At 36.9% G+C, this 27,233-nt stretch overlaps 2 protein-coding genes across 9 annotated transcripts in view; one reads left to right on the top strand and one right to left on the bottom strand.

Moving 5' to 3' along the window:
* SRSF11 (serine and arginine rich splicing factor 11) overlaps positions 1 to 9,691 on the top strand; it is a 45,234-nt gene extending 35,543 nt beyond the window's left edge. For 4 of the 7 annotated variants that reach the window (XM_086717271.1, XM_086717272.1, XM_086717273.1 and 1 more), the window contains 5 exons: positions 2,463 to 2,594; positions 5,314 to 5,403; positions 7,541 to 7,657; positions 8,054 to 8,192; positions 8,298 to 9,691. In XM_086717271.1, the coding sequence (XP_086573397.1) occupies positions 2,463 to 2,594; positions 5,314 to 5,403; positions 7,541 to 7,657; positions 8,054 to 8,192; positions 8,298 to 8,495 (676 nt within the window). In that variant the 3' untranslated portion in view covers positions 8,496 to 9,691. The remainder of the gene's footprint in view (positions 1 to 2,462; positions 2,595 to 5,313; positions 5,404 to 7,540; positions 7,658 to 8,053; positions 8,193 to 8,297) is intronic. The other 3 variants (XM_025935368.2, XM_025935369.2, XM_025935370.2) reach the window with 3 other exon arrangements.
* Positions 1 to 27,233, bottom strand: part of ANKRD13C (ankyrin repeat domain 13C) — a 123,741-nt gene that overhangs the window by 15,413 nt on the left and 81,095 nt on the right. The window contains exons 12-13 of one of the 2 annotated variants that reach the window (XM_025912215.2): positions 22,817 to 22,917; positions 14,971 to 17,608 (exon numbers count right to left, since the gene is read on the bottom strand). In XM_025912215.2, coding sequence (XP_025768000.1) covers positions 17,478 to 17,608; positions 22,817 to 22,917 — 232 coding nt within the window. In that variant the 3' untranslated portion in view covers positions 14,971 to 17,477. Of the gene's footprint in view, positions 1 to 14,970; positions 17,609 to 22,816; positions 22,918 to 27,233 lie in introns of those variants that run through there. The other variant, XM_086717269.1, reaches the window with a different exon arrangement.

Genomic DNA, 27,233 nt, shown 5'->3' on the forward strand with positions numbered 1-27,233 from the left:
ACGTAAGTATTACATGAACATTTCCTAGGCTATAGACATGTATTGAGAAGGATTGTTCGTAGTAGTTTCCAAATACAGTAAAAAAAAAGTGATTTTTTTTATCACAATTTTTACTTAACAAAAATTTATTGAATTTGGTAAGACACTAGTGATAGGTTTTGAAACACCAGTTTGAGATAATGAGACAAAAGAAGCCATCTAAGCACATTAGTAAGAGGAAAGAAGGCAGTCAGTATTTCTTACATACACCTACACTAAGGCACTGAGTTGAATTTTATTTTTTATATTTTTTAAAATTTTTATCTTTGGGGCGCCTGGGTGGCGCAGTCGGTTAAGCGTCTGACTTCAGCCAGGTCACGATCTCGCGGTCCGTGAGTTCGAGCCCCGCATCAGGCTCTGGGCTGATGGCTCAGAGCCTGGAGCCTGTTTCCGATTCTGTGTCTCCCTCTCTCTCTGCCCCTCCCCCGTTCATGCTCTGTCTCTCTCTGTCCCAAAAATAAATAAACGTTGAAAAAAAAAATTAAAAAAAAATAAATAAATAAATAAAAATAAAATAAAATTTTTATCTTTAAGAGAGAGAGCACAAGCAGGAAAGGGGCAGAGAGAGACACAGAATCCGAAGCAGGCTCTAGGCTCTGAGCTGTTAGGCAGAGATCCTGACGCGGGGCTTGAACTCACAAGCTGTGAGATCATGAACTGAGCCTAAGTTACAAGCTTAACTGACTGAACCACTCAAGTGCCCATGAATTCCTTTTTTTTAATTTTTTTTTTCTTTTAAGAGAGAGAGCATGTGAGTAGGGGAGGGGGGAGAGAGAGAATCTTAAGCAGGCTCCATGCCAGCACAGAGCCCAACACGGGGCTCAGTCCCACGGCCTTGGGATCATGACCTGAGCCAAAATCAAGAGTTGGACATACAACCCACTGAGCTACCAGGCAACCTGCCCCGCTGCAGAGCTGAACTTTTTAATTTCACTTTAAACGACGAGTACTTGTAATATAGGTGCTGTTGTTTTTTCATGTTCAAACAATGGGCTCAGAGAATGTTTTAGATGTGCTGCCTTATAATTGAGATTTGAACACAAAAATCTTTTTCATTTCTAAAGTGTCTATCCTCTGGACAACTTGAAGAAGTGAATACAAAAAGTTTAGACTATACTAGAAATTTTCCTAGAAACAAGTTGAATGGTCCTTATAAGTTAAATGACAAAAGTCTTGGGGTGCCTGGGTGCTTCAGTCGATAAGGATCCAACTCTGGATCTCAGCTCAGGTCTTGATCTCAGGGTTGTGAGTTCAAGCCTCACATTGGGCTCCGTGCTGGGCATGAAGCCTACTTAAAAAAAAAAAAGTCTTAAGCAAACGATACAATTTATTTTTAATTATTTGTAAAAGAGGATAAAATATAAGAAGGAGGATCATTGACAACATCAAAAAGTTAATTGTGCTTAAGTTCTGGAAGAGAAAGTATATAGGATTGGGGGTAAAGGAGGAGAGGACACAGAGAAATACTTCTGTTACAGGACTGGAAAGGGGTGATCACTTAGAGATAATGATGATGTTGACGGGATATGAGAGTCAAAGAGACTGTGCTGAGTTGCATATTTTTATATAAATCTGCATTGCTCGGATATCTCTTAAGTTGTAAATCAAGTGAAATAATAGAAGTGAAATAATCAAGTGAAACAATTAGAAATCATAGATGGCAAGAACACGTTAAGTGGATTACATTTAAAAAATGCAAATAAGAATGGTACCTACTCAACAGGCTTATTGTGAGAACGAGTATTTGTAAGGCACATGGTAAGAATATGTAAGTATTTGGTAATAGAGACATAGATTTAACCTGCAGTAGTGAGGATTCACATAAGATACATGATAAAATTCTGTGTAGTTGTGGAAGATGATGCAAATGAATCAGATAACTTTCTATTTTCCTTCATTGTCTAGCACTATTTTTAGGCTCAGACTTGTAGGGCATAGGAGGACTATTTTGACAGGTAAGGTGAGAAATTCTAGGGGCGCCTGGGTGGCGCAGTCGGTTAAGCGTCCGACTTCAGCCAGGTCACGATCTCGCGGTCCGTGAGTTCGAGCCCCGCATCAGGCTCTGGGCTGATGGCTCAGAGCCTGGAGCCTGTTTCCGATTCTGTGTCTCCCTCTCTCTCTGCCCCTCCCCCGTTCATGCTCTGTCTCTCTCTGTCCCAAAAATAAAAAAAAAAAAAAAAAAAAAAGTTGAAAAAAAAAAAAAAAAGAAATTCCAGGTGTTAAAAAAAAAGTATTAATTTCTAGTGTATCAAAGATGTTTTATTTATGGACTAAATGAATAGTATCAGCAACTGACAGAAAATTACCCATACTTATTGATGGTTAACCCATATGTCTGAATCATTTGATGCTAAATGAAACAGTCACAAAGCTAGTCTTTCTGCATTTATATATGTGTATTGGCTTTCTTTTTGCATTATTAGGCGATCAAGAAGCAGATCAAGAAGGAGATCACATTCTAAGTCAAGAAGTAGGCGACGATCCAAAAGTCCAAGACGGAGAAGATCTCATTCCAGAGAGAGAGGTAGAAGGTCAAGGAGCACATCAAAAACCAGGTACAGTAGACCGTTGACATTGAGTGGGAAGACAAATTTTAGAGTTTCCAAGACTTAAATACAGTGCTACTTAATGACAAAAGAGGTGGTGAAAGGGGATAGGGCTAGACTGGAGAAGAGACTCTTTGAAGTTTGAGGAGACTGACATTTGTTTTCTTGTGCCCTTTTGCAAACTTGAGGCTTCTCCTTATAGCTGAAAACCTAGATAATAATTTCTTTGTAATAAAATTTCTTTTTTAAATTTTTTTTTTCCTTTTTTCTCAACGTTTTTATTTATTTTTGGGACAGAGACAGAGCATGAACGGGGGAGGGGCAGAGAGAGAGGGAGACACAGAATCGGAAACAGGCTCCAGGCTCTGAGCCATCAGCCCAGAGCCTGATGCGGGGCTCGAACTCACGGACCGCGAGATCGTGACCTGGCTGAAGTCGGACGCTTAACCGACTGCGCCACCCAGGCGCCCCTGTAATAAAATTTCTTAGCTATCCCACTGCCTTCTTTCATTTCCTTCTTTTCACTCAACCCTGCTAAGCATATGGTGCTACCAGCCATTCCTTTGGTCTGCTAAAGAGTTCATGGTAGACAGCCATGCCTTAATTCATCTTTACAAATCTCATTGTCAGCACCTTATAAATATTTTTTAAGAACTGCTGAACCATACTTAGAGTGTCTCATCCCAAGATTTGGAACCAGCAGAAGGCTAAAGTTGAAGGATTCATTAAACATCCTACCTTAACATTTTATTTGGACTTAAACAAGCATCCATTCAGTAGTCTTTTTCATTTAGGGCCAGACCCTTTTAAGTTAATATGTAGTCCTGAGTAACATCTACTAAATCATTGTTTTTGTTTTTTCGTTTCAGCCACCTTTAAGGTGACAAGAGAACTATCACATTTTAAAAGTGACTAAATTTTTTCTTCTCAAATTTTAGTTGTCACATAGTTTCACAATGTTTTTTTAGCAACTTTTCTTATCACTTTCTATAATATTTGCCTAAATTTTTAGAAGCAGACCTTTTATTTTAGACTGTTATCCATTTGTATAATTATGTAATTACAATAATAAAGACAACTGGTATCCAGAAGAATTTATTTTTGGTGAGCATATAACTCAACTGGGAAAGGAGGCTTTGTTACTATATTTTACAGAGTGAGTCATCTTAATGCAGTCAATCAAACAAACTTGTGTAATGAAACCTTTATTATACAAAGAGGAATTGGGCATTCTTTTCCTCAAGGAACTTTTCTTATATAAGAGAGATTAATGTGATTACCAAGGAAGTATCATTGTTAGTCGTGTTAGAAGAGACTTGAGAAGTGACTGAGTATTGAATTCTGATAGATTTGACGGGCACCTGGGTGGCTCAGTCAGTTGGGCATCTAACTCTTGATTTAGGCTCAGATCATGATCCCAGGGTTGTGGGATCGAGTCCTATGTCACGGTCTACACTGAATGTAGAGCTTGCTTAGGATTCTCTCACTCCTGCTGCCTGTTTCCCACGTTCTTATGCTCACTTTCTCTCTCTCTCTCTCTCTCTCTCTCTCAGATTAAAAAAAAATCTGAAAGATTTGACTGGATTTAAGAACATGGTTTCAGGTATAGAACGTAGTTTACGAAGTTAGCATACATTCTTAGGAAAACAAGTATTTTGGTGTAGGGGAACTAGGAAATGAGGTCGGAAAAGTGTAAGGAGACAGGTGACACACGGAAGGCTGTGTTATTCACACTTAGACACACCTGATCCAGGAGACGGTGTCTCCAGATGGAAAAGTTAATGGAATCAGGAGCTATTATTTTCAGATTTGTACTTTGAAAAGATTTCTGATAAAGGATCAGCTTGTGGAAACATGACTGGGTCTCCTTAAGGGACTGTTAGAGTAATTGGAAATTAGATGGTAAAGACTTGAATGAAGAGAGGAGGTAACTCAAGGAAGCAGGGTGACCAGAGAAGGAAAGGAGTGAAATAGAAACTGTAGCATAGGGCAATTAGCTTAGGGGGGAAAAAAAGAGATACTTTAATGTCTAAAATTATAGAATAGTTGAGGCTGGGTATGTATACATTTATGGGGTTAAAGGACTTCTCATTCAACAAAGACATTGGTTACCTTTTGCCCAGAGTCTTGGAGAAGTTGAGGTGTGGTTGTAGCAACAGTCCATTATGATGGGAATTATTTTGATAGCACTGAATAGCCCAGAATATGTAGCAGGAAACAAAAGTAGAAGGTTGGCTTGGTCCATGGTGAAATTAACTAACAACATAGAGTATGTGCTTTAGAATATTGGTAATGTTGACGATTAAATCCAGTGGCACATTGTTGGGTTTGGCTTGATAGTAGAGGACATAGAGCCATGGTGGGTTGGGAAACTGGTACTCAGTTAGAGAGAAGAGGTTTGAAGAGCCTAGAAGCAGTTATTAAAACTATTGGTGTTTATTGCCAGAGTATATACCAAGAAATTGGCCATCATCCTTTATTATTTTCTCATCATACAGTCTGTTTTGCTTTGTTGGAGAGTTTTATGTGTAATACCAGGAAAATGGGATTTTTTAAAATTGATTTCCTACAAATATGCCACTTGAGCTATTATTCCCATACTGTTTCTATAAGAATACCATTCATTTTTCAGGAATGAGATTAGATTTCATTGTGCTTTTTGTAGTGCTATATTAATTTATATTAGCTGACTCTTCTTATGCATTCATAAATTGTGTTCATCTATTAGAGAAAAAAAGAAAGAAGATAAAGAAAAGAAACGTTCCAAAACACCACCAAAAAGTTATAGCACAGCCAGACGTTCCAGAAGTGCAAGCAGGTAAGGTGGCATTAGGAGTTCTTGGCACCTTTTAAAACTTTGTTTGCAAGAATAGTAGACTGTGAGCATTAAATGTTTTCTAGTACATCAGTACATACTTCAGCGTTGAAGTTTTTTTAAGGCAATTTTGAAGAGTAACCTAAAGTTCTGTTTACGTTTTATGGTGTTACATTTGAAATGACATGAAATTCAGTTATAAAGGTCAGTTTTTATGTTTGCCGTATACATTTCACATCCTGATTTGGTTTGCTTGTGTTCTTTTCCTAACAGTTAAGTTTTAATGTTAATGTATGCTGAATTGCTACATTAAGTTCATTTTATTATAGTAAGTCATACTTAAAATATCCACATACATAGTGGTTTATTGATAAAATGAGAGGCCATATGATTTGTTCAGAAATCATAGAAAGGATGTACAGAAATACATGTGCAGAATCATAGAAAGTCAAATAACCAAATTTAAATTTGGCAAAGGATCTGAAGTGACAATTCTCCAAAGAAGGTAAGCAGGTGTCCAATAAGTGCATAAAAAGATGTTCAACATGAGTCATCAAGGAAATGCAAACTAAAAACACTTCACACCCACTAGGATAGTCATATTTTAAAAACCAGATGGTAACTAGTGGTTGGTGAGGATGTGGAGAAACTGGAACTCTGAACATTGCTGATATGAATGTAAAATGCACATGGGTGGTTCAGTTGGTTGAGCTTCTGACTTCAGCTCAGGTCATGATCTCACAGTTCATGAGTTCAAGTTCATGAGCCTCTATCAGGCTCGCTGCTGTCAGCCTGTCAGCGCAGAGCCTGCTTCAGATCCTCCGTCCCCTCTCTGCCCCTCCCCGACTTGTACTCTTCTAAAAATAAATAAATATTTTTAAAATGGGGCAGATACTTTGGAAAACTGGCAATTCCTTAAAAAGTTTGAATTTCTTGACACAGCAGTTTCATTCCTAGGGATGTACCCAAAAGGAATGAAAACCTAATTTCCACACAAAAACTTTTGCATTGAATATTTATAATAGCATTGTTCATAATAAGCCAAAAGTTAACCCCAGTGCCCATTAACTAACATGGGTAAACAAAATGGTATGTTCATACAATGGAATATTATTCAGCAGTAAAAAGAAAATGTACTGATAGATGTTAAATTTTTGTTGCATACATACTATGTGACAAATACAAAACATCTGTTCTATCTAGGGTATTTGGAGTTTTCGATTACACAGAGCGGTAGCAAAAAGAATGAGGTATACAGACTTGACAAGCTTAATAAATATTTGATGAATGAAAAGTTGTGTGTAATGTTTCTGGTGGTAGAGGTCCCAGGGCTGTAAGAGTCAAAAAGCTTTTTTTTAAAAAAGACAACCGAAAATGTGGGATTTTGATTATTTTTTGTGCCTAAATTATTATAACGGTCATCTTATAAGTCTTAAAAATTTTCAGAACAATGGCAGGCAGAATATTTAAAAAGAAAAGAAAAACCCACAGTTTTAAAGATGGGAAAGGCTATATACATCTTAAAAACAATTGCTCAAAGCAGGGTTGACGGCAACATGATTTGTTGGAATGTGGGGAGTTAGTTTGATCTCTGTTATTACTAACTCCACTCCTTGAATTTTACCTAAAAAAAAAAATTGTCCTAGAGTTTATTAGCAATTGACTTTCATATCACAACATACTTTTATATACCTTTTCTAGCCACTGAATTTAAACCAGTTTCTGAACATTTACTTCAGACTTTTTCCTCACGCATTAGAACTTTTGTCTTTAAGAAAACTTAAGGTTTTCTTGAGGACATTAAAGGAAAAGCACACAGTTTGCAAAAACATTGCAGCTGTTTATTATTCATTTGATTCTTCAGCTCAAAACAGTATTTGAAAATGGGTCTTTTGGAGGCGCCTGACTGGCTCAGTCTGTGGAGCATGCGACTCTTGAAGTTGGGGCTGTCAGTTTGAACCCCACATTGGGTATAGAGATTACTACTAAAAATCTGAAAAAAAAAGAAAAAAAACTAAAGGAAAATAAATGGATTTTTCATTACCAGAAACTTGTAGGAGTTCATAGTGGAGCTCTCTCATGGGCACATCTGCTATGATGTGCCTGCATATTTTAGATAATACTGTATTTTAAAGTCTAGTTTGCACATTTGTGTTTCTAGAGAGAGACGACGACGACGAAGTAGGAGTGGCACGAGATCTCCTAAAAAGCCTAGGTCACCTAAAAGAAAATTGTCTCGCTCACCATCCCCTAGGAGGTAAGAATATTAGTCATAGGGATCTGTACTTCTCTATATTTCAGAAACTGTTTTTATTTTTAAAATTCTAGACTTTTCCTTCCTTTTCAGGAACTAAAGTGCTTAAGAACATGCTGATGTATTCATTCCCTCCATGCTTGAGACTGTGTTCTAATAAACAGTGTTTGGGAGTGAGCGTTTAGACCTGTAACCCGCTTCCAGTCCTCTTGCCTGTATTATTTGTGCACAGCTTGTATCCGGTATTTTGAAATTGGATCTTTGTTCTTCGTGTCGTATGAATTTGGGTCAGGCTCACCATCTGAAGAAGTTTAAACTTACTGCTACACTTAAGGGTGAAACTTCTTGAGTGGTTCCTTTAAAGCATCTTTTTTGAGAATTTTTTTACTGTCATCCTAGACATAAAAAGGAGAAGAAGAAAGATAAAGACAAAGAAAGAAGCAGAGATGAAAGAGAACGTTCAACAAGCAAGAAGAAGAAAAGTAAAGATAAGGAAAAGGATCGGGAAAGAAAATCAGAGAGTGATAAAGATGTGAAAGTATGTTTCCAAACTAATTTACTTGGATACTTAGGGTAGTGCTGGTAATTTTAAGAAGTGGTTTTTCTGTGAAGACGTTTACTTTTTTTATTCTCCTTGGCAAAGCAGGTTACACGGGATTACGATGAAGAGGAACAAGGATATGACAGCGAGAAAGAGAAAAAAGAGGAGAAGAAGCCAACAGAACCAAGTTCCCCTAAAACAAAAGAATGTTCTGTGGAAAAGGGAACTGGTGATTCACTAAGAGAATCCAAAGTGAATGGGGATGATCATCATGAAGAAGACATGGATATGAGTGACTGAATATTGCCTCCATGGGAATCCAACTGTATACATGCATCAGTGTCATTCCTTTGTGTGATTTCTTAATGCTGTATTTGTTCATCTCAAACCTAGATGTATACAGCTCTGAGTTATAAATGGTTATAAAGCTCCTGATATTGATATTAGTTATTTACATCCAAAAGCTTTTAGAAAATGACACATGAGTAACCAATTCTTGACATGGTGAAATCTGATTGAGTATCCAAGCAGTTTTACTATTCTGGTGCTGCTTCATAACAAAAATGAAAAGCTGCATGCATCTACAGCAGGCATGGATTGTTTATGTTGTATGATCTCCTTTATTATAAGTAAGTTCACTTATAGTATTTCTAGAATTTGATTCATTGCCGTAATAGAGCCATGTAGGGAATGCACTGATTGCATGTTATTGTGGCAGGAATATCCTAAATGTCATTAAAATCCTCCAACATGATGGATCTACTTATGGTCTTGTTTGTTGACATGACAAATTAACATTCTTACAGTTACACCTGAAAATGAACATTTGAAATAGATAATCCTTTAAGCCTTGCGGCTAAATTTTTGTGGCTTTTGTTTAACTTTGAAAGGTTATATATGCACTAACCTTTTTTGATGGCTGATTAGGCTTTAATTACAGAAACAAGATTTCAAATGAAACTGTCTTTGGCAGTGAGTAAATAGCATATTTTGAAGTAGAGTTGTATACTTTTTCATAAGGTGTTTGGGAATTTTTTTTTCCTGAAATAATTTATTCCACATCTACATCAGTGAAAGCTTCTGCCTATCCTGAGTCCATCTGTAAGAGAAAAGTTCTCTCTTGTCCTGATTTTCAATTTTCCACTCTTTTATTAATTTGTTTTAATCTCAGTGTTGGAAAAAGAGGGTAGTGCATTTTAAATTGACCTTCATACGCTTTTAAAATAAGACAAATCTACTTGATAATGTACTTTTTATTTGATCTCAAGTTGTATAAAACCAATAAATTTGTGTTACTGTTACTGCAGTAGTAATCTTATGCACACAGTGATTCCATGTTAAATGCAAAGTAGTTAGGCAACTGTTTTCTTAGTTACAGGAGTTTCAAGCTTCACTTTTGTGCAGTAAAAACAAAAGTAGGCTACAGTCTGTGCCATGTTGATGTACAGTTTCTGAAATTGTTTTACAAGACTTTGATAATAAAACCCTTAAACTCATGTTCATGTTCCTGTAAAACTGTATTTGTATTTATTTACACTGTTGAATGTATGACATTTACCTCATTCATTTTACAAATCAAGTTCTTTCCCCTTTCAGTCCACATATTGAAATACAGTAATGAGATGAAATCCGTCAGTGTAGCGATTAGTTGCCATCAGAATTGTCAAAGTTGGTTTTATTTCTATCTAAAACAGTCTTAGTGTAATTTTATTTCTCATATTCTGGGCGTAGGAATGGGGTTGAGTAAAGCAGTTAACTTTAGGATAAATGATCCCACCTATATCTAGTAAATTTATATTTTCAGTGAAATATAAATATTTGCCTTTTCTGGAATAGTATAGAAACTGTCAATGGTATGTATCTACTGTAAAATACTAAATAGTCTATTTATTCAGTTATGAAATGAGTAGTGTTTGGCTGGCATTAAGGAGAAAATGAGACTTGGAATTGTAGCTTTTATGCAAGTTTGAGTATCATTTTTTTTAACTTTTAAAATGCCATATAGAAAAGCAGCATTGTTTTTACAGTTTGTAGTAAGTAACTTTTTAAAGATTTTATCAAAGGAATTTTGTCTATAGTGAGTAAAAAGTTCTAGTAATGGTCCCATTGCGTTTTTTAAACACAAAGTTGAAGACAAATGACATTTGTTTAAACTTTGGAAAACTTTTTTAGTAAGGGTTGAACCATATGACATTGCCATTTTTGTAAGTCAAAAAACAAGTAAAATATTGGCAATCATGTGGTTAAACCTAATAGTAAAACCTGTTTCCTCACTTGTAATCTCTGAATACAAACAAATATACTAACTTTTCAAAGGCAGTTAAGAAATTTTTGGCTTTAAAATAGTGCCATTGACTTAAGATTCTAACAGTGAAGGGAATCCACACTTCTAGGTTATTCTTCTAGTGAACATTTTATGCACAAAGGTAGGGTTGCACTGGGGACACAACCCTTTACCACATAATCAGTTGAAATCAAGTGAATACTGCCTCCACGCTGAGTTATGTTCTGTATTTGGTAGTAAAAATGATTTAAAAATAAAGGTGGTTTTGTTAGAAAAATGTTTGTCCTATTTATTTACTTCAATCCTTCAGGAGTGAATGAGAAGTAGTAAGCTATATGAATGTCCATTCTTACTTTGGTTTCATTCACCAGGTGGGAGACCTGTTTCTTACCTTAATTTTCCTGTCTAGAATGAGGGGTTTTGCCATGCATTTTGGTAGTTACAAAAACAATATGCCTGGGTCAGTAAATGGTACCTGCCATTTGATTATGGAGCTTTTCAAAACTATACAATAATTAGTTTGGGATAATGTTTTAGCAGAAGCTCTAAGATAAATTGTGTGGAGACAAGGCTTTGAGAAGGCTATGTTTTTCTTTTTGTGACCGGATTTTGGATCACCTTCCTGGTAGCGATAACCTATTATGTGGAGCATAGGAAAATGTTAGGTACTTGGGGAAATCAAACTAGGCTTTCACTGGAACAGTAAAAAACTAATTTTCTTTAACCTTGGTGTTGCATCTTAGAATTGACCAAGGTTCTGTGGTGAGTATCAGCAGGCACAAGCCAACTTTCCCTCTAGCAAAACCAATACCAGTTTCTCCAGTTGGGCACCAGATTATGTACTTGGGATGTGGTGGGAGGGCATGCTGTTTGAAGATAGACCTTTCAAGCTGGAATTAAGATTTCTGTTCCTTTTGCCTCAAATCTAAGCTAATGAATTTCATCCCTGTTCTAAAATACTTCTCTGTGATCAGGTACAGTAATTGTGTTTATTTTAGCTAACTATCAATGTGACAAATGTTACTGGTACTTTTAAGAGTATGTCTATCACTAAGGCTTTATTGACACAAGCAGCTTTTCTAAATGAGACTAATCTGGAGTTGTAGATGTTTGAGATTGCTTTATTCAGTTTTATTTTGAATGCCGTTTTCATTTTATGTCGAGGTCTGTGTGAAATACATTTAGACATCCTTTAGCAAAATAATTCATATGTGAACCATGCTAATTTACCAGTGGGGATATTCTAAAGAATATACTTAAAGTGTAATAGTAGATGTTACTGGTAATCAAAGAATTCACAGAGAAAGGATCTGATCTGATAGAACTAATTTTTTTTTTAATTCTGTCCTTACAAAAATCGGGGAAGTGATGTTCACGTTCTTTTAAATTTTTTTTTTTTCCAACGTTTTTATTTATTTTTGGGACAGAGAGAGACAGAGCATGAACGGGGGAGGGGCAGAGAGAGAGGGAGACACAGAATCGGAAACAGGCTCCAGGCTCCGAGCCATCAGCCCAGAGCCCGACGCGGGGCTCGAACTCACGGACCGCGAGATCGTGACCTGGCCGAAGCCGGACGCTTAACCGACTGCGCCACCCAGGCGCCCCACGTTCTTTTAAAAGTCTTCTGTTGTGAAGGTTATTTTCCCAGGTCACGTCATTAAAATTAGTCCTTTAAAAGGATGTCCTTTTTTAAAAAGCTGGTTAGCTAATGTATGATTTGTACATAGAAATTAAAGGTCTAGGGTCACAAGGAATGGGATGATCCAAATGATGCTTAATATTACTTTTCAGTTAGGATACAATGCTATCAATATACCAGGTGTAAAAACTGCCTTTTTTCATTCACTGTGAAAAGTTAAAATTTGCTTAAGTATCAAGTTTCAGAAGACAAGTATCATATAGGTTAAGAATGTTTCTCTTATCGGTGTTCAGAGGAGCAGAATCACTGGAAGCAACTTTTCTTAACAGAGATTTGACCTTAATTTTGAGGGCTGGTTAAGGAGTCTCAAAAGTGTCTTTGCAATGCTGGAGATTAAAGCCCCACTGGCAGTCTACAGTGGAAGCTGGATAGTTGGGAGGAGTAGGAGTAAGATGGAACCACACACAGGAGCCAGAGCCCACAAGGGTGGGCTGAAACTTAGGTCCATCAGGTCTTGTTTGCTTCTGACCTCAGTGGCAGGGGTGTCCTGCAGAAACTAGGACCCTTCACTGTCCTGGCTGATAGTCTGAGAAGCTGAAGGAGGATCTAGGGGGAGGTGAGGCAATTGTAGGTCCAGCTACTGCCTCATCATCCCAAAGGGGCCAGCTGAGAAGCCACAATGTATATAAACTACGGAATTTCTGCTTCTGTCCTGTCCTCTGAAATTCCCACGCCACCCACATTCATTATTTAATTTTTTTTTTCAACATTTATTTATTTTTGGGACAGAGAGAGAGCATGAACGGGGGAGGGGCAGAGAGAGAGGGAGACACAGAATCGGAAACAGGCTCCAGGCTCTGAGCCATCAGCCCAGAGCCTGACGCAGGGCTCGAACTCACGGACCGCGAGATCGTGACCTGGCTGAAGTCCGACGCTTAACCGACTGCGCCACCCAGGCGCCCCCCACATTCATTATTTAAAATACTAAAGCCAGTCATTGTTAGCCACCATTAGTGACCAAGAACTCTATGAGAGGTACAGATGATATAAGTGATGGTTTGTTTTTACATTACACTCAGCTTCTACCTTGTTTTCACCTGCAAAGCATGATCAAATTCAGGAAGGATTGCCAAGTACCTTTCTTTAAAGCCTTTAAGAGATTTTATTTCAGTATTTATAAGTGCTGTGGCCAGCGTGAAATTCTAATTTTGTGTACCATAGGTGCCATTGTGGCTGAAAGCACTATTCTAAACTGAGCTGTAACAGTTTTAAAAGTTCATCATTGGAGGGATGGCTGGGTGGCTCGGTTGAGCCAACAGCTCTTGATTTCAGCTCAGGTCATGATCTCATGGTTCATGAGTTCAAGCTCCACCTTGGGCTCAGCACTGACAGCACGGAGCCTGCTTGAGATTCTCTTTCTCTCTTTCGGCACCTCCCCTGTTCTCTGTCTCAAAATAAACATTACACACACACACACACACACACACACACACACACACACAGTTACAATGTGATACCCTTTAAAAAAATTTTTTTAAAGTTCACTGGATAGTACTGTAAGAAGGATCACATGATCCGAAAAATATGTTAATACTTGAGATGGTTTGACTAGGACATACTATTGCCACAGATTTCTGTCATAAAATGCTTTGCAAAGGTAGTTTCTGCTAATTCATAGTATACAACTGATGGGCTTTTACCAAGTTGAATTTTGTTGTCTTTACAAGTGGTTTAACACTTCCTGTCCAATTATCTCTGGGGCAAGTTTCACCATCAGTCGTCTTTGAAACTTCCTAATTTCAAATATAACAAGTTTGGTAAGGATGCATTTTGTTGATTCTGAAAACATGGTTAAGGTACCTTTTGCTAGAGTTAACAGTAGAGACATACTGTGCCCCATGCTACTCACTAATTCTCAATTTGAAAGACTAGGCTCACTAAAACAATCATTTACCACCATCCCCCAAGGTGTGAATAACAAACTGTACATGAACACCACCAGGAAAACCCATTTTTGAGTGAGTGGGGCGCAACACCAGTTCTAAGCAGGAGAAAGAAACTATAGTTGACACTTAACATGGGTGTGAACTGTACAGCTGCACTTATATGCAGATTTTTTGATAAATATAGCACAGTACTGTATATTTTCTCATCATTTTCTTAATGTTTTTCTCTAGCTTTGTTTCAAGAATATATAATATATATAATGAACAAAATATTTGTTAATCACCTCTTTGTCAGTAAGCCTTCCAGTCAACAGTAGGCTGTTAGTAATTAAATGTGGGGGGGGTGGGGGGGAATCAAAAGTTACATGGATTTTTGACTGCGGGGGAAGAGGGGGAGGTTGACACCGCTAACCCCTGTGTGTTCAAGGGTCAGCCGTTGGTAGTTCTTTGGCTACAGCTGCTATCGGCTTCTTTGAAAATGCGTTCATTTCCAGACCACTGTATGGACCTGCCCCCCCATAATCACAGCATCTGCTTTATGCTTCCCTTTGTGACGTGTGACAATTCTCTGTATACAAATGACTACACACAGAGGCAAATTGTCTCTAGGGAACAATTTTCTTGAAGACAAGAATCCTATCTCCTCTGATTCTGTACTAGGTGGCAGGAATATTGAGCACTTGTAAAGGGCCATGTCAGGTGACCATTTTACAGTCTCCCAAGTTTAAACAGTTTCTTCAGTCACAGTTGGAAGGCATATAGAATTTTACAGACTTAAATAAATCAACACAAAATCTAGATTTTCACGTGAGATTATCAAAATATATGGTTTTTTGATCTACTTACTTGAAACACAGCATACATAGAGCTTCATTAACTGGATTAAAAGGCACATTTTGAAAAGTCTAATATTGTGAAAAGTTTATTTGCATTAATTAACTCCTTGTTTTCACCATCATAAGAGATACATTTGCTTGCCCTCTGTGATCAGATAAAAGACATTTTGGTGGAGTGATAATACATAATACAGATATGTAGGCTCGTATCCCACCCAGAATGGGAGATAGTAGGTTGCCCTTTTAAAACCTGGATCAACCCAGAGGGGCTGATCCCTGAAAGACTGGGGATTCTTAACAAAGACTGAAGAATTCTTAAACAAAGTCTTTCCTGATTGCTTCATTAAATTTGAACTTTTTAATTTTATTTTTATTTAAATTCATGTTAGTTAACATACAGTGTAGTATTGGTTTCAGAAGGAGAATTTAGTGATTTATCACATATATAACATCCAGTGTTCATCACAACAAGTGCTCTCCTTAATATGGGTGCCCATCACCCACTGAACTTTTAAATAAGCTTCTATGAGAGAGTAAAAAAAAAAAAAAAAAAAAAATTTGGAATGGATAATCTACTATTCTTTATGAAAGAAGAAGATAAGAGTTAAAAACAAAATCCAAGTGCAAAAGTTTTCAGTAGTCTTCCTACCTCCAGTGTACCCCAGCAAAATATTCACAGCTTTTAGGAGCTTGATAAATCCCAAGCTGCAATTTACCATGTTTCTTATCCACTAAGTTGTCTGTATGTCTGAAAAAATCTGCAGTCTACTCCTGAAGCATACCATATTCCCACAAAGTGAGGGAGCCTAAAAGCAACAGTGCCCACTGCTGTTCAGTGTCTCACACCTCATATAATCACCGACAGGATAATTCAGTCTCCAAGTCACTTGATCAACAAGCATTCCCAAAATAATAGGGATCAACTTCTATTCAATAAACCTAATCTGGGTTTACCAACTTTTTCCACAAAATTCAACAGACCCACACAAGGTAGTAATTGGTCTTTGAATTTTTAACTATGATTACTTCATTATAAAATGTATTTAATAAAATGTCAACGTATGCAATGTAGTATGTTTCAGCATGAAGATGCAGCTTTAAAGATGTTTATTATAAAATTTTCTTATGGTTGATGCTTTGGATTTTTAAATAAATCACCTCTTCAATAAAAGTCTCTAAATTCATTCAAATTAGTTAAAATCCTGGAAAAAGTTTAAACTATTTGGTCATTCTACAAAATTTGACAGATGCATTCTGACACATTTATCAGTACACATTTAAAAAACATTTCTTTAAGCTCTTTAATACAGCATAACATTTTATGACTGTAATACATTATTCTCCCTAATTTATTTTCATTCTTGGACCTTCAAACCATCTTGGAATAAATATGAAAAATTTTAAATGCAAAAATGAGTAACGCATGATTTCACTTCGGAGATTAATTAAAATCAATAAATATTTTCTTGTGACTTAAAAAAATAAACAGTAGGAACTGTCGATCCTGTGTACATTTCTGGAATTTAGCTGGTAACAAATATTGTTAGCATATAAAATGTTTTTACCTTACTTTGAAAGCATTAAATATGTAGGGACATCCAAAATATGTGGGTTGTTTTTTTAAAACTGACACGAATGCATCCATGTTCCATTAAAAACAAAATAATCAGAATGATGTGCAGTTATTAGGAAGCAAGTTTAAAAATTTGTGGAGTATTTTTAAAGTGCTGAGATTTGGAAGAGGAGTATCTTTAAGCATGCTAACCACACCTTATCATGAACACAAAAAGGACTTTTAAACTCAAGTTTAGAAAAAAAAATTGAGGTTCTATGAAAGGAAGATTAGTAACAAACATTTTTCATTGAAGAAAGAATTCAGGTAAAAACAAATAGCACCACGATGAATTGCACTAAGGTGCTAAAGGAGGTACCTTATTCCCTGCAGAGTGAACGCTCCTTCTGAAATGTATTGCAACATATAAATGCAATTGTTTAATGGTTACCATTTGGTTCATTCATCTACAGAAAACTGCATTCCTTCTAGTTCATTATATTGAACAAACATTCAAATTACTGAACTATACATAATGTTACATAGTTTACATTTTATGAAAACAAAGCTTGAAGGAGTATTTATAAATATCACCTTGAATATAAGATGACAAGTTTAAAAGGGCTTCATATCTCTTAAGACATTTAATTTATGTTAATGGTCCAGGAGTGTTTTAGATATAGATATATTTATATGCATATATATTTCAACAAGAAGTGTAAAAATCTTTAAAAACAAATCACAGCACTTAGAGCTGTTTTACATAAGAAGTACTCAGGGTCATTAAGGTGTCAAACTATTACACTTATAATATGTATATTTTTAAAAAGACTGAAAATGGCACATCAGGAAACTTGCTGAAATTCTTTTTAAAGGCCCATTTCATCATATCATTTTACTGATGTGTCGATTCAATGTAATTCCCTTTTCTCCGTGGAATATTTGTCCCTTCTATTTGGATTCACTTCTGGGGTCTCTGTATTCTCTTGCTTTCCTTGGTCAGATGACATCATTTTCCATGTCAGTTAAAGATCGGGAAAACGGCTTGGGTCTTCCTTATAGTCATCAGGTATAGTAAAGATGGAGCCATCAAATTCATCATATCGAAACTCCTGAAAAGTCACAGTGGCTGTGATCGTAGGAAACACGGGAATATCTAGAGAGGACGATCAATGATAACACCGTAAAATAAAGTGATCATCTATTTATACACCGTAAATACTATTAGAGATATCCATACTCCTTCAAATGTAAAAAAGCATTATTCAAGGAACTGATAAATCCTAAAATATGTCTAATAGTGAGTGTGTCTAGTTTGGAGAAGGGTTTCTATTGGTGAAAAGAGACACACACCAAGGCATCAAGAATCACACCAAAAACACAAGTTCCCATTGCTTCCCAGTCTTAAAACTGTAATGCCAGACTCCACTGGTCTTTTGATCTTTTACTTGGGGCAAAGAGACAGAAACATTTGTGCTTTTTGCATTCTGGCATCTTTTCTTCTTATTATAGCATAGATGCTATTCTTAATCTGAGCTGATTTATTATCATTCTAATACAAAAGAAATACATAAGTCCCTTTGTTTTAAAATACTAACTACAATCCATCACTTAAATATATGTGATAAAAAAATCCCATCAGAATTGGAATAATTGGGGTAAGAGTTCTAGACCTTTCACCAAAGACCTGAGGTATGAACCATACAGTTAGTTGTCTAGAGGGGGAAAAATCCCAAGTAGAGGGAACAAGCCCAAAAGCCCTAAAAAAGAAAGTGTCTGGTGTATCCTGGGAACAGCTAAGAGACCAATGAGGGGAAGATAAGGAGGAGATGAGGTTAGAGGAGAAACAGGGACCTACATCAAGTGGGTTTGAGGTCCAGAAAAAGTCTTTGGCTTTTACTCTCCAGGAAATGGGAAACCAATGAAAGTTTGTCAGCAGAGTAGTAACGTGCTTTGGCTTATGTTTTAGCAGATGCAATGAGAATATAATGTAAGGTGACAAGAGCAAAAGGAGAGATGTGCTCCAGAAGCAGCAGCCAGACAGGCAGGAAGAAAATCAAGAGAGAATTCTATCAAGTCAGAGGAAATCTGAAGAAAAACTATCATTCATTCAGACAGGACTCTACAAAAATAGAACGCTACAGATCCTGGAGAGATTAAGAAGGATAACAGAAAAGCATCCACTAGATTTAACAATATAAATATCAATAATAAACACAGAGTGGAAGAGATAAAGAAAACCTGCAATGAGCTGCCGGGTTGTTTCTAGTTGGGGCTTTTACAATCAATTCAACCCGTAAGGAGTGATCCAGCTTTTCCACCTCTGCACAAACATTTGGTGTTGTCACATGTTTTATTTTAGCCGTTCTGTTAGGTATGTAAAGTGACACTTAATTTTAATTTGCATTTCCCCAATGGCTAATAATACTGAACGTTGTTCATGCGCTTGTTTTCCGTTCATACATCCTCTTGGATGAAATGTCTGTGTCTTTTGCCCTTTTATAATTGGCTTGTTACTGATGAGTCTCAAAAGTTCTTGTGTTTTCTTTCTTTTAACTGGGTATTTCACAGAGCAAACAGGCTTTACTTTTGATAAAGTCCAATTCATTGATTTTTCTTTCTATGGCTCATACTTGTGGTATGAAGTCTAAGAACTCTTTGTTTAAACCTATATCTGTAAGGTGTTTTCTGTTTATTTCCCAGAAGTTTTACAGTTTTACAGTTTTACATTTTAATTCAATCTCTGGTCCATTTTCAGTTAATTTTTATATAACCACAGGACTCAGGTGGAGGTTTCCGTTTTTCCTTTGGATGTCCAATTGCTCCTGCATCATTTGTTGAGAAGGGTAGCTTTCCTCCATTGAACTGCTATTGCATCTTTATAAAAAATCAGTTGTGCATATTTATGAGGGTCTATCTCTGGATTCTTTGTTCTGTTAAGGTGATTTATATATTTATCCCTCAGCCAATACAACACAGTCTTGGTTACTATAGCTATATAATAAATATTGAAATTGAGTAGACTAATTACTCATACTTTATTCTTTTCAAAATTGCTTTGGCTATTGCTGTGCATTGAATTCTTTCCCCTCCAAAAATCCGTGTTCCAGTCCTAACTCCTACTATAGAATGTGACCATTTTTGGAGACAAGGTCTACAATTTGCAGAGGTAATCAAGTTAAAAGTCATTAGAGTGGTCCCGAATCCAATATGGCAAGTGTCCTTACAACATGGGAAAGTGTGAAGACATACAGCAAGAACATTCATGTGAAAATGAAGAAAAAGACTGAGGTGATTCTTCTCTTTGTATATGGCTTCTTCAGCCAGGTACTGATTATATATAACTAACTTATAGTCTCCTGGTGTCATCACTTTAGCAGTTCAAGTGAAGTAGAAAAACTTTGCCTCCCTTTATGTCCCTTCACCTTCTCCCATTTACAATATAACTATAAGTAGAAAGTAACCATGGAGATAAAAAGTAGACTTTCAAGTAGCCTGGCTATGAAAAGCAAAGATTAAAGGCAAGTGCTGGGTACGACAGAGTTCAAGGGTTTGTTTTATATTTTACTTAGTTGGTTGAAATTTTTTTTTCTTTTCTTTTCTCTTTTCTGTTATTAATTTATTTTTGAGAGAGAGAAATGGCACAAATGAGCAAGGGGCAGAGAGAGAGAGAGAGAGAGAGAATCCCAAGCACGGAGCCTGAAGCTGGGCTCAAAGTGCTCACCCGATGTGGGACTCGAACTCACAAACCGTGAGATCATGACCTGAGCTGAAGTCTGATGCCTAACCTATTATGCCACCCAGGCGCCCCAATTGGTTGAATCTTAAAAGGAGATAGATCTGAACAAAGTCTGACAGCTAAGAGAGAAAAAGCAGTAAAGAAGAGAGTCTGAATATAAAAGAGAAATAGGGGGAGATTGGTAGAGCAAGCTTTTTAAAAGAGATGGGAGGAAAACAGATCCATAGTACAAATGGAGAGATTATTCAAGCTAAAAAGAGAGGCACCACTTCCACTGAGACAGGAAAGATAAAGGAAAAGATGGAATTGGAGCAAAAAAAAAGTCTGTATGGGGAGTGGTAATAGGGAGGTATTGTTTCAGATCATGTTTTTTTGAAGCAAGCTTCTTTTTATTATTATTATTTTAGAGACAAAGAGAGAGAATGCGAGTCGGGGAGAGGGGCAGAGGGAGAGAGAATCTTAAGTAGGCTCCATGCTCAGTGTGGAGCCTGATGTGGGGCTCGATCTCACAATCCTGGGATCACGACCTGAGTCGAAATCAAGAGTTGGATGCTCAATGGACTGAGCCACCCAGGTGCCCCCGTGATTGTCTTTTTTTGGAACAAAGGAAGCAAAAATCATCTGCTTAGACTGTGGGAGGAAATAGTGGAAGAAGAATGGAACTGGTGAAAAGAGGTTCAAATTTAGCCTTTGAGCAAAATGGAAGGAGAATAAAAAGAGATTTAAAGCTTTGGCTGATTTTGAAAACATACAATTGTCTTAACAACAATTTCTAAATTTTTTATAATTTTCCCCCTCAATTGTATTTTTCAGACTGAACACAGAAACAGAAATGGTGGACCCAGACCCAGGACCAGAGTTTTATAGGAATTTAATGCAAAAGAGGGACAAAAAGACAAAAGAGAGAAAGGTAAACAAATTCCTGAAAACTTTAAGTATACAAGCAAAAGATTATCAATTCCTTGTTAAGAATGTGGTTCTAAACAGAGAAATGCCTGCAAAGAAGTATTGCAGACTCTTTTTTCCTTTTCACATAATCAGATTTTTCTTTTGCACACAAGTCTATATTGTATTGTGGGCATTTGGGGTTTGGGACTTAAATAGATGTGAATGCAGGGATAGTTTGAAACTGTCATATATTCAATCCCTGCCCACTACTTTAGTTTGTCACTGTGCCTCTTTAAATACAGCACCTACAAGGGAGTCCATTGCTTCAACTATTTTCTGGCTATAGAGAATTACAGTGGGATTTTAAGCAGAAATGCTCACATAATGATCCCTACCCACAGCTCAAACACACATCTCTTGATCACTTTAATTTTCAAATCATTTCTGCCTAAGGTCTTATCACTGGTTTCTCCAAGTAGATACTGGGTTCCCAGTCATTTTTCATCACAAAGGGAATCATAATGACATTTTGAAAGCATGCTTTAAAATCCATTTTAACCCTCAAAATGCTTACTTCCAGGTTGGGAAAGTTGAGAAGGTTATGTTTTTAGGAATTAAAGCATTATTTCTGAGAGAAAAGCATTTTGGCCTAATTATTGTGAAATGTGGTTTCAGTAATGTTGAATAAAAAAATAAAATATATCTGAGGGATTATAGAAAGGTTATATTTATTATATATTATTTTTCTCTCCCACTGGAATGCAAACACTAAGAGAGACTTTGCTGTCTCTAACCCCTAGAAAAGCATCTGGCACATAGCAAGCACTGATTAAATATCTGCTGGCATATTAATGCCATCCAAACATAAAATGGGTGGTATGAAAGGTTCTCCTGAAGCTTAATGCTAAATATAAGTCTAAACTCCTAAAGAAACTTTTAATAGTCTCTTGTTCCCAGTTTTCTGATATACTTAAATAGTTAAATATGCACTACTATTGCATACAAAATGGGAGTTTACTATTTTTAAAGATCATGCTTAAGATGAAATTAAGTTTAGGGGCGCCTGGGTGGTGCAGTCGGTTAAGCGTCCGACTTCAGCCAGGTCACGATCTCGCAGTCCGTGAGTTCGAGCCCCGCGTCAGGCTCTGGGCTGATGGCTCAGAGCCTGGAGCCTGTTTCCGATTCTGTGTCTCCCTCTCTCTCTGCCCCTCCCCCGTTCATGCTCTGTCTCTCTCTGTCCCAAAAATAAATAAACGTTGCAAAAAAAAAAAAAAAAAAAATTAAAAAAAAAAAAAAGATGAAATTAAGTTTAAACATTTAAGACTGAAAAATGAGGATTACTTTACCCATGACTACCGACTGCTGATCCCAGAAACATCCCCACTGTTCAGAAACTCAAGAGTCTGCTAAAACTTAGGGCTCAATCCAGTCTCCCTATTTCCATGTTAAAAACATTATCACAGTGCATTGTAAGTTTAACCGCACCCCATTGTACGAAATACTCGCATATCCCTTATATGTAAGTTAAATCCAGTAGAATTAGAAATGCATTGGGCACTTTATATAGTTGAAAACATGAATCTCAATCCGTATCATCACAGAAAAACTATAAAAACATAAGCAACTAGGAAATCATTTTCCTTCAAAAGCACATTTCTTATTAAATGTTAGTAAACTGTTCCATGTTTCTAATAGGCAATGAAATTACCTATTAGGAAATGTAAATTTTTCTCTTACCTAGTTTTACAGGAAAGCCTGGAGGAAGCTTCATCTGAACAAATTCTCTAAGCTTGTTAAAGTGCTTGAAGGGAGCTATTACTTCCAAAACATTCAATAATCTGAAAAATGGAAGGAGAAAAAAATGTTATCATTTTTCAAATTGATTTGTGTCCTTATGTTGTTTTATAACTATATGCATCAAACTCAGACAGTATTAACTTCTAGATGTTAAGGATGAGGAAATGTCACCTCCTTCATCCTCATGACTCTTTATTATTCTTTTTACTGTCAAAGTTCACAACTTTTACATTTGAATGTGAAGCCACAATTTCCACACTGTTTGACTTTAGATCTATACTTAAATGAACTCAAGGCTTACACCCATGTTCTTTCTGAAGTCTACACTTTCCTGAGTTCTTTACTTAGCCTCACTGTTTGAGTGGCTGTATTTCACTGTCAATTCTTTATGTGTGATGGGCTCTTATGTGCTTAGTATTCCTTGATTTCTTGAAGATTTCATAAATGAGTGTTCTGTTTTGCTAGAGGGCAATCTAGCTGGCATAAAATTTCAGCTTATGCTTCTTTCCCTCTGAATTACAATTTCATGATGTCTCCCAGGATTCAGTATTACACTAGTCATTAACTAGAACTTCTCCTTTCATCTTTTGGTTGGATGGATTTCATTTTTAAGTAGTAGTGTTTTCCTTTTTAAAATTTTTTTTAATGTTTATCTTTATTTTTGAGAGACAAACAGAGTGTGAGTGGGGGAGAGGCAGAGAGAGAGACACACAAAATCCAAACGAGGCTCCAGGCTCTGAGCTGTCAACACAGAGCCCGATGTGGGGCTTGAAATCACAAATGGTGAAATCATGACCTGAGCTGAAGTCGGATGCTTAACCAACCGACTGAGCCACCCAGGGGCCCCTAGCAATAGTGTTTTTCTTTCAAAGTGGACCCATAGCTGCTATATTTCTTGAATTCTTCTGTGTTTTCTTCAACTGCCTTGCTATGTAAATGACATCTTAGCCAGATACACTACCTGATCACACTTTCTTTGTCTCCGAAATGCCAGAGATGTGAAAAAATGTAAAGCCAGGTTTTTAACCTCTTTTTTGGATTTGTCAACAACTGAAGTCCAATAGTCTAATCGGGATAATTATTGTTACAATCATTATTGATTTTTCTCATTAGAACATAATATTATGTTACAAACTCAGGGTTTCCTTACAGAAAAAATGTCTTTTATCCTATTTTGAATATTATTTTGTTTACATTTTGGAGGCTCTCTATATAAGTGGATCACCAATAATCCTTATGTTGAACCCTCTTTATCCTCCATAAACGCTACTTCTCCAATTCCTTTAATCTCTTTTCATAAATTCATTACGAACTATCGGATTTTATTTTCCAGCCACATCTACTGTGTTCACTGTTGTTTCTAATGTATTTATTTTGCAACAGTGTTATTAGTGCTTAATTTATTTCCTTAGCTTTATAGTCTTTTTATTTCATTCTATTATCATCTCATCTTAGAATGATCCATTTCACTGATTTCACATTCCTTTTATGTTTTTCTTTTTAATTTCTTTTATGTTTATTTATTTCTTTTTTTTTTTTTTTTAATTTTTTTTTTTCAATGTTTATTTATTTTTGGGACAGAGAGAGACAGAGCATGAACGGGGGAGGGGCAGAGAGAGAGGGAGACACAGAATCGGAAACAGGCTCCAGGCTCCGAGCCACCAGCCCAGAGCCCGACGCGGGGCTCGAACTCACGGACCGCGAGACCGTGACCTGGCTGAAGTCGGACGCTTAACCGACTGCGCCACCCAGGCGCCCCTATGTTTATTTATTTCTGAGACAGAAAGAGACAGAGCATGAGTGGGGGAGGGGCAGAGAGTGAGGGAGACACAGAATCAGAAGCAGGCTCCAGGCTCCGAGCTGTCAGCACAGAGCCCGACGTAGGGCTCAAACTCACAAACTGTGAGATCATGACCTGAGCTGAAGTCGGTCGCTCAACCAACTGAGCCACCCAGGTACCTTTTACGTTTTTCTATAGCATTTACAAGGAATTTTCTTCTGTTCTTTGACCTATGTTATATTCTAGAATGAATTCTTTGTCTGGCTTTTATATGCTATGTTTCTTTTTTTCAGAAGGAATGGTTATAATGACCACACTATAAATACTAATGTACCTGGTTTTTTTCACATATTAACAGTGAAATTGGGATAACTCCTAAAATTGATAGCATATTACAATTAGCCACATTTTCTTCCTTATTAGAACATAAAACTGGTGTATCCAGTTTTATGGGTCAACTGGATCCAAGACAGGATGAATTATGCAGATTTGTATGCATGGCTAATGCCCTTGCCACATCTGGGAACTATCAATCTCCCTCTCTGATCTATAGATTGAGGACTATACATAGCTCATTCTATTTTTCTATATTTGGGTTATTGAGGAGTATGAGGCATGTATATCCTTGGTAAAAAAAATATGACTCTTTCTTTCTTTTATGAGAATTATTTTTAATATACTAGGCCAGTTTAGAAGGGGAAGGAAGTAAGAAGGAAAAAATAGCCTGCAGCTTCAACTTACCCCTTACTTTAGAGAGGAGGCTAAAGCTATAGTTCTGTCAGCCAGCTCTACCGACCCACCTCTCCCATTCCACCCATCTCTCCAAAATGATTTTTTTTTAAATGAGCATCTGATAAGTACAGGTTTGAAAGGACATAGTCAAGATGTTCATTGAAGTATTGTTTACAATGGTGAAAAACTACAATCAAAATGTTTATCAGTAGGGGTACAATAAAATAAAGGATAGTACATCAATACTACAAAATACCAAGGAAAGAGGAAAAAGACATAAAAATGTAATTATTGTGCAAATACTGAGATACACTCATTTTTATTTATTATTTATTTAATATAACTCATTGTCAAGTTAGCTAACATACAGTGTATACAGTGTGCTCCTGGCTTTGGGAGTAGATTCCCATGATTCGTCACTTGCATACAATACCCAGTGTTCATCGCAATAAGTGCCCTCCTTAATGCCCATCTCCCATTTTCCCCGTTCCCCCAACCCCCTACCCCCATGAACCCTCAGTTTGTTCTCTGTATTTAAGAGCCTCTTATGGTTTGCCTCCCTCTCCGTTTGTAAATTATTTTTCCTTCCCTTCCCCTATGCTCTTCTGTTAAGTTTCTCAAATTCCACATATGAGTGAAAACATATATCTTTTTCTGACTGCCTTATTTCACTTAGCATAATATGCTCTAGTTTCATCCACATTGTTGCAAATGGCAAGATTTCATTTTTTTCACCACCGAGTAGTGACCCATTGTGTGTGTGTGTGTATAGACACATACATATATGTGTGTGTGTATATATATGTGTGTATACGTGTGTGTGTGTGTGTGTGTGTGTGTAGATATGTATGTGTACATATACCACATCTTCTTTACCCATTCATCAGTTTATGGACATCTGGCTCTTTCAAATTATTTGGCTATTGTTGATAGTGCTGCTATAAACATTAGGGTACATGTGCCCCTATGAATCAGCACTCCTGTATCCTCTGGATAAATTCTAGTACTGCTATTGCTGGGTCATAGGGTAATTCTATTTTTAATTTTTTGAGGAATCTCCACGTTGTTTTCCAGAGTGGCTGCATCAGTTTGCATTCCTACCAACAGTGCAAGAGGGTTTCTGTTTCTCCACATCCTCGCCAACATCTGTTGTTTCCCGAGTCATTAATTTTAGCCACTCTGACCGGTGTGAGATGGATCTCAAAGTGGTTGTGATTTGTATTTCCCTGATGATGCGGGATGTTGAGCATCTTTTCATGTGTCTGTTAGCCATCTGGGTATCTTCTTTGGAAAAGTGTCTATTCATGTCTTCTGCCCATTTCTTCACTGGATTATTTGTTTTTCAGGTGTTGAGACTGGTAGGTTCTGATACTAACCCTTTATCTGATAGGTCATTTGCAAATGCCTTCTCCCATTCTGTTGGTTGCCTTTCAGTTGTGTTGATTCTTTCCTTTGCTGTGCAGAAGCTTTTTAACCTGATGGGGTCCCAATAGTTCATTTTTGCTTTTATTTCCCTTGCCTTTGGAGACAAGTCAAGCAAGAAACTGCTACAGCTGAGGTCAGAGGCTGTTAGCCCGTTTTCTCCTCTAGGGTGTTGATGATTTCCTGTCTCACATTTAGGTCTTTCATCCATTTTGAGTTCACTTTTGTATATGATATAAGAAAGTGGTCCAGTTTCAATCTTCTGCGTGTTGCTGTCCAAGTCTCCAGCATCATTTGCTAAAGAGACCATCTTTTTTCCATTGGACACTCCTTCCTGCTTTGTCAAAGATTAGTTGGCCATACATTTGTGGGTCCAATTCTGGGTTCTCTATTCTATTCCATTGGTCTGTGTGTCCGTTTTTG

The sequence above is a fragment of the Puma concolor genome, chromosome C1 (assembly GCF_028749965.1).
Source record: "Puma concolor isolate L17-30 chromosome C1, mPumCon1.1.hap2, whole genome shotgun sequence".
Taxonomy (NCBI): domain Eukaryota; kingdom Metazoa; phylum Chordata; class Mammalia; order Carnivora; family Felidae; genus Puma; species Puma concolor.